We start from the raw sequence: 7,568 nt of genomic DNA, 5'->3' as shown, positions 1-7,568 counted from the left end.
GAGGTTAAAATATCTAAAATAAAGGCTAAAATATCTAATATAGAGGTTAAAATATCTCGAATAAAGACTAAAATATCTAAAATAAAGGCTAAAATATCTCAAATAGAGGCTAAAATATCTAAAATAAAGGCTAAAATATCTAAAATAGAGGTTAAAATATCTAAAATAAAGGCTAAAATATCTAAAATAAAGGCTAAAATATCTAAAACAAAGGTAAAAATATCTCAAATAAAGGCAAAAATATCTAAAATAGAGGTTAAAATATCTAAAATAAAGGCTAAAATATCTAAAATAAAGGCTAAAATATCTAAAATAAAGGCTAAAATATCTAAAATAAAGGCTAAAATATCTAAAATAGAGGCTAAAATATCTAAAATAAAGGCTAAAATATCTAAAATAAAGGCTAAAATATCTAAAACAAAGGTAAAAATATCTCAAATAAAGGCAAAAATATCTAAAATAAAGGTTAAAATATCTAAAATAAAGGCTAAAATATCTAAAATAAAGGTTAAAATATCTAAAATAAAGGCTAAAATATCTAAAATAAAGGCTAAAATATCTAAAATAAAGGCTAAAATATCTAAAATAAAGGCTAAAATATCTAAAATAGAGGTTAAAATATCTAAAATAAAGGCTAAAATATCTAAAATAAAGGCTAAAATATCTAAAACAAAGGTAAAAATATCTCAAATAAAGGCAAAAATATCTAAAATAGAGGTTAAAATATCTCAAATAAAGGCTAAAATATCTCAAATAAAGGCTAAAATATCTTGAATAAAGACTAAAATATCTCATCTATAGATTAGAATATTCAAAATAAAAGCTAGAATGTTTCAATATCAAACATTTGCCCGAATGCTAAACGATCAAGCTTAAAACGTTTTAAAAAGTTTTAAAACTAAAACAGATTATTATTATTATTATTATTATTATGCTCTTTATACATCATTGATATAAAGATATGGTTAGGGTTGGAGTGAGGATTATTAGGGTAACCTAACCCTAATCATAGTTAGTTTAACCTTTATTGTAATATTTTAACCTTTATTGTGTCTTTACTGAGTAATTGATTACTTCCTGATAACCTGTGATCCGGTGGAGCCACTTTAACTTCCTCATCGGTTCTTCACAAGAACTCATTTGTTTGCTTTTTCTTTTATTAGAAAAAGTCTGATCCATGTTTGAGTATATTCAGCTTTCCAGAGATTTTCTCATTTTAAGTTAACTTGTTTGAAAGTTGTTTTTTTTTCATTAAAAACAGTCAATAAAAACAATTCTTTTTAAGTTTTGATTATTAGCTTCATTCACTGTACACTTCTTCTCCTTTTTTACAATTAATTTGTAATTTCAACTTTCAGTTCAAGTATATTTTGCTTTTTAAATCTTTTTTTTTTTTTTTTTTTCATGTGTTTAATTTTTGTATTCTGAATTGAAAAGTTTCTTTTTTTAAAAATATTTTTGTAAAAGAAAAAATTTGTTTTGCGACTAAAATGTTATTTTTTGTGCTTTTTAATGAGTTGCAGTGATCGAGTGTCAAACTAAAATCTATGTGGTAATTTCTATATTTTTTAAATGTATTGACGTGATTATGCTTATTTTCACTTTTTTCTAATTAATTTGTAATTTAAGTATATTATGCTTATTAAATCTTTTTTTTTAATTTTTCATGTGTTTAATTTTTGTATTTAACAATTTTCTGAATTGAAAAGTTTCTTTTTTTTAATATTTTTGTAAAAAAAATTAATGGTTTTGCTACTACAATTTCACAATTTGGGAGTTTTTTTGTGCTTTTTAATGAGTTGCAGTGATCGAGTGTCAAACTAAAATCTATGTGGTAATTTCTATATTTTTTAAATGTATTGACGTGATTATGCTTATTTTCACTTTTTTCTAATTAATTTGTAATTTAAGTATATTATGCTTATTAAATCTTTTTTTTTAATTTTTCATGTGTTTAATTTTTGTATTTAACAATTTTCTGAATTGAAAAGTTTCTTTCTTTTTTTTTTTTAAGTTTTGTTTTGCTACTAAAATGTCATAATTTGGAAGTTTTTTTGTGCTTTTTAATGAGTTGCAGTGATCGAGTGTCAAACTAAAATCTATGTGGTCATTTCTATATTTTCAAAATGTATTTACGTGACAGTGCCTCCATTCCCTGCCGGCCTGCAGGTGTGAGCTTGCTGGCGTGGCTCCGGCTGCCTTGCCCGACCTTTCTTTGGAAGGCAAGGCGCGGTCAGGAATCTTCATCACGTTCTGCTGGGCGGGAACAAAACAATTACAGTTGGAATGCTTCAAGGACGTATTGTTCCACAAACAGTGTTGACGGAAACAAAAGGACACGGCGTCACCGAGCGGCGCCGCGCCCGGGCGGCGTGGCCATAAGAGGGCCGCGCGGCGCGGCGTTCCGTCACTGCGAAGTTCCACCGCTGCGACGTTCCATCATGAAGCTCCTCATCCGTCTGACTCTGCTCTCCGCCGTCTGCGCCGCAGGTGAGTCCCCAGCAATTCTCCGCTCCAACTGGGAATTTCTCCCCGTTCGTCCCTTCCACACCGGGAATGTCTTTTAATTTGAAAATCACCTGGAGCATTCTGGGTTAGGGTTTTTTCCCCACCCATTTCCCGGCCCAACGGGGATTCAGTTCTTTGTCTCCTGGGGAACTTTTTCCACTTCGGTTTTCAATCGCTTCATTTGGGAAATTCAGAATTCCCAGTTGTTCTTTTCATTTCTCTTCAAATTCCCAGTTTGTTTTCCCCTTTTCGCTTGAAAAGACTTGAAGGTCCCACTTTATAAAAAGAATTCCTAGAATTCTTTTGTCTTCCTGCAAAAGTTAAGGAATCTCCGTTGTTCTGTTCAGCGCGTAGGAATTTAAGAATTCCCAGTTTGTTTTCTGCTCCCACTTCAAAACATTGAAAATTCTCTAGAAAGAATTTCATGTTGGTTTTTTCCCTCATTTATAAAGAGCAGAGTTCTCCTGAAACATTAAAATTCCCAGGTTGTTTTCCTAATTCCTCTTCCTCTTCCACACTAAATGTATAAAATATAGAAAAAAAATAATTCAAATTTTTAAAAAAAACTTTAAAATTTTAAAACATTTAATTAGATTTTAAATGTAATTAAATTGAAATACATAGAAAAACAAGCATTAAGTAAAACATTCCTGGTAGAATTTGCTCACTTTTTTTTTTTTTTATTATATAAGATTAAATTAATTACATTTAAATAAAATTGTAGAATTAAAATAAAACATAAAAGTTAAATAAAAGACAATTGTAAATCAAATACATTACAGGAAGTTATATAACGTTCATTAAAATTAATTTCTTGGTTTGTAATTTTAAGACTTCCCAGTTGTTTGTCTTCCCCTCCTGGAATATGTAGGAATTCCCAGTTGTGTGCTTCATATTTCCGTTGTTTGCTTCCCAGTGGGCGCCCTGCTGTGTAAACACTGTACGGATCCCAACGACCCAGAATGCACCCTGGTGGAGGACATTGTTTGCCCCTGGGGCAAAATGTGCATGACTGCATCCGTTATCGGTAAGTTCTCCTTTTAACGTCTTCTTGTACGTTTAAATTAGGTTTTTTTATACGCTTGTTATACATTAAAAAAACAACAATTAAAGCAGAGTTTATAAGCATTTTCGTTAAGTTTTTACAATATACATATATATATTTGACAAATTTTTTAAGTATTTTTTATTAATTTGTTTTACTTTTGAAATGTTTTATTAATTTATTTTACTTTTGAAATGTTTTTTCTCTCAAATATGTATTTGAAATTTGCATTCTATTTAATTTTTAGTTTTTTTAAGTTTTCAAAAAGTATATTTAATATTGTGTTTTTTTAATTCATGTCAAAAAACATTTTTAAGTTTTTAAAATATATTTTTTTAAGTTTTAAAATAATTTTTTTAATAGAACAGTTAGCGTTAATAAAGCAATTAATAGAACAGCTAGGGTTAGTTACAACCGTTAGCATTAATAGAACCATTAGCATTAATAGAACCGTTAGCATTAGTAGAACTGTTAGCATTCATAGAACAGTTAGCATTAGTATAACTGTTTGCATTAGTAGAACCGTTAGCATTCATAGAACAGTTAGCATTAGTATAACTGTTTGCATTAGTAGAACCGTTAGCATTCATAGAACAGTTAGCATTAGTAGAACAGTTAAGAGAACATTCCGTGATCCCCGCTCACGGTGTTCCGCTCCCTCCACAGTGGAATCTCCGGAACACTCCATCATGCGGATCTACAAAGACTGCGTGGGGCGGAGCTTGTGTGCGTCTCCGGGGCAACGCACCCTCTCCAGCAGCGTGGGCGACGAGTACTCGCTAGCTGACGTGAAATGCTGCAACTCCCCCAAATGCAACGACCAGACTGTTCCCTGTGAGTGCTGCGGTTCACGGGTCTCTGTTTGTTTGTTTGTTTTTAACGACACTTAGCATTTAGCTCGCGCTAACTTCCTGTGTTTTCAGTTCCCGAGGCGTCGGAGCACATGCTCAACCGGCGCTTTTGCCCGGGCTGCGACAGCAGCGACCCTACGTGCACGGCGACGGTGGAGTGTCGCGGCGACGAGGACACCTGCTTCACCGCCGAAGGTGAGTCGCTGTGGGCCGGAGTACCAGGGGCTTGTTCCGTCTGACGCTAATGCTAGGCGTGCTGGTTTTTATCAGTTTTAGCTACGTTCAGAAGAAATTATCATTAGCATTGCTGAGTATTATTGACCATTGTTAATTATTGTTTAGTCATTTTAATTATAGTTTAGTCATTTTAATTATAGTTTAGTCATTTTTAATTATTATTTTGTCATTTTAATAATTGTTTCGTCATTTTTAATTATTGTTTAGTCATTGTTAATTATTATTTTGTCATTTTTAATTATTATTTTGTCATTTTAATAATTGTTTTGTCATTTTTAATTATTGTTTAGTCATTTTTAATTATTATTTTGTCATTTTAATAATTGTTTCATCATTTTTAATTATTGTTTAGTCATTTTTATAATTGTTTAGTCATTTTTAATTATTATTTTGTCATTTTTAATTATTGTTTAGTCATTTTAATTATTGTTTAGTCATTTTTAATTATTATTTAGTCATTGTTAATTATTGTTATTATTATTATTATTATTATTATTGTCATTTTTAATTTACATTTTTAATTTGCTCTGTTTTTGCCATGATAAGCTCTTATTAGCCACTTTATCTATTATTAGCAATTTGAGCTATTATTAGCTTTTCTTAGCCTGTGTTCTGTGCCCCCCCCCCCCCAGTGCTCAAGCTTGGCGAGGTTTCAACAGTGTACGGTTGCGGTTCTGACAACGTTTGCGGCGCCACGCAGAAGCTGGAGAGTCTTCCCTTCCTGGAGAAACTGGGAACCGTCTCCGAGACTCCGACGTGCACCGACGCCCCCACGGCACAACGTGAGCGCTAAATTGCTAATGCCACTAGCGCCGCTAGCCCCACCGGCTTCAGTTTGATCACCAGTCAGGAGGTTTTAGCCGTTTTTAGCATCATTTAGCAGTAATTAGCTCATTTAGCATAAATTGGCAGTATTTAGTTGTCACTTTTAGTAGCATTGTAGCATTGGTTAGCATCTATGAGCAATATTTATCACTTTTAGCATCGAGTAGCAATGTCGAGTTGTTTATAGCCTTTATTAGCACTATTTAGTTGTTTTAGCATCAATTAGCATTGACATACATGACATACTAATGTTTAGCAGCTTTTAACATCTATTAGCAGTGTGTTAGCGTCGACTAGCAGGTGTTTCTCAGCATCTAGCTGTGCTAAGCTAACCGTTTCCCCCGCGGCAGTCCGTCGCTGTCTGCAGTGTGACGACCCGACGGATGCGACGTGTGCGGCTTCGTCCGAGGTGGACTGCGACGCCAACGTCGACAAATGCTTCACGGCTACGTACGCAGGTACGTACTAGCTTGGCTAACTTACTAGCTCACCCTTCGCTGTGCGCTAACCGACGCTGGTGCGTTCCCCAGACGGGCGGATCTACCGAGGCTGCGGCCGGCCGTCGCTCTGCCCGGCCGAGGGCGACTCCTTGCTCTCCGTGGACATCGGCAGCTCGTCGGAATTGGCCGGCGCTCAGTGTTGCCGTGGCGACGGCTGCAACTCCGCCACCCTGACAGGTGAGACAAGACAAGACAAGACAAGAAATGATAAGACCAGAAATGATAAGACAAGACAAGACAAGACAAGAAATGACAAGACAAGACAAGACAAGAAATGATCAGACAAGACAAGACAAGAAATGATAAGACAAGACAAGACAAGAAATGATAAGACAAGACAAGACAATACAAGACATGAAATGATCAGACAAGACAAGACAAGACAAGAAATGATGAGACAAGACAAGAAATGATCAGACAAGACAAGACAAGACAAGAAACGATTAGATGAAGACAAGACAAGACAAGACAAGACAAGACAAGCTAAGCTAAGCTAAGCTAAGCTAAGCTAAGCTAAGATAAGCTAAGATAAGCTAAGATAAGATAAGCTAAGATAAGATAAGCCTTATTAGACCCCCCCCCCCCGCCATCGCCGCCTCCCGGAGGTCATCTCCGCGGCTAACGTGGGCCCGTGTGTTCCAGCTCCGGTGCAAGGCTCCCCCAACGGAATCCTGTGTCACATCTGCATCCCGGGTACGAGCATCTGCAACCTGCTGGTCCCGTGTCAGGGCGACGAGACGCGCTGCTTCTCCACCGCCGGTGAGCAACTACAGCCTCTTTTTTCACCCGACGGAGAATAAAGTCGAAACAAAATGTGGTGAATAAAAAGATGCTGTACAGTGATGGCGCCTCCACGTTGGGCAGCCCGTCTGTCATTGTTGTTTTCCTGAATTCTTTGTTTCATCTGGTATTCCCACCAGGCACGGTGGAGGGCACCTCTACGCCGGTGCTGGGCTGCGCCACGGAGGCGGTGTGCGGCGCCCCGGGCAGCCTGGAGTCGGTGCTGCTCTCCAACACGCAGCTCACCAAGCCGCTGTCCTGCTGCAGCGGCACGAGGTGCAACGACCCCAACCGGGCCGCCGACACCACCACCACCACCGCCGCCCCGCCCACCTCCACCGAAGGCCCGGGCTTCTTCCCCGACTCCGGCGACTTCGGCGACTTCGGCGACTTCGGCGGGGACCAGAGCGCGGTGCTGAGTCAGCAGATGTTGCTGCTGGTGCAGCAGGTGCTGCTGTACCTGCAGCAGCTGCAGTCCTACCTGCTGCTGTGTCCCGCCGACCAGCAGCTGCTGCTGGAGCCGCTGCTGCTCCTCTGCCAGCAGCTGCTGCTCTTCCTGCAGCTGCTGCTGCAGCAGCTCGCCGCCTGGTAGCCCGCTAACCCGCTAACCCCCTAACCAGCTAACCAGCTAAAGCTAACAGACTCATGTACTCTCTGATTTAACTTATTTTGAACATATTAGCACAGGAAGATTGTTTACGTTCGCCTCCATGCTGAACTCTGTATATAGTCTCGTGGCAAGCAGCACTTTTAGCATGCTAGCTACAACATGCTCTGTAAATGTTCATATTTTAATCAATAAAAGTTCATCTTTTATCCGCA

General features: G+C 37.4%; 1 protein-coding gene across 1 annotated transcript; it reads left to right on the top strand.

Annotated features, from left to right (window-relative positions):
• The first annotated feature begins 2,386 nt into the window (after positions 1-2,386).
• On the top strand, positions 2,387-7,568 carry LOC308148209 (urokinase plasminogen activator surface receptor-like). Its single transcript, XM_080521653.1, has 9 exons — positions 2,387-2,490; positions 3,425-3,535; positions 4,220-4,387; positions 4,477-4,599; positions 5,274-5,423; positions 5,817-5,924; positions 5,997-6,143; positions 6,609-6,725; positions 6,887-7,568. Exons 1-9 carry the CDS (start codon positions 2,442-2,444, stop codon positions 7,336-7,338), a joined length of 1,425 nt encoding a protein of 474 aa, XP_080377779.1. The 5' UTR covers positions 2,387-2,441; the 3' UTR covers positions 7,339-7,568.

The sequence above is a fragment of the Blennius ocellaris genome (genome assembly GCF_963422515.1).
Source record: "Blennius ocellaris genome assembly, contig: SCAFFOLD_61, whole genome shotgun sequence".
NCBI lineage: Eukaryota > Metazoa > Chordata > Actinopteri > Blenniiformes > Blenniidae > Blennius > Blennius ocellaris.
The sequence above is the reverse complement of the archived record's forward strand: the minus strand, read 5'-3'. Positions and strand labels throughout refer to the sequence as shown.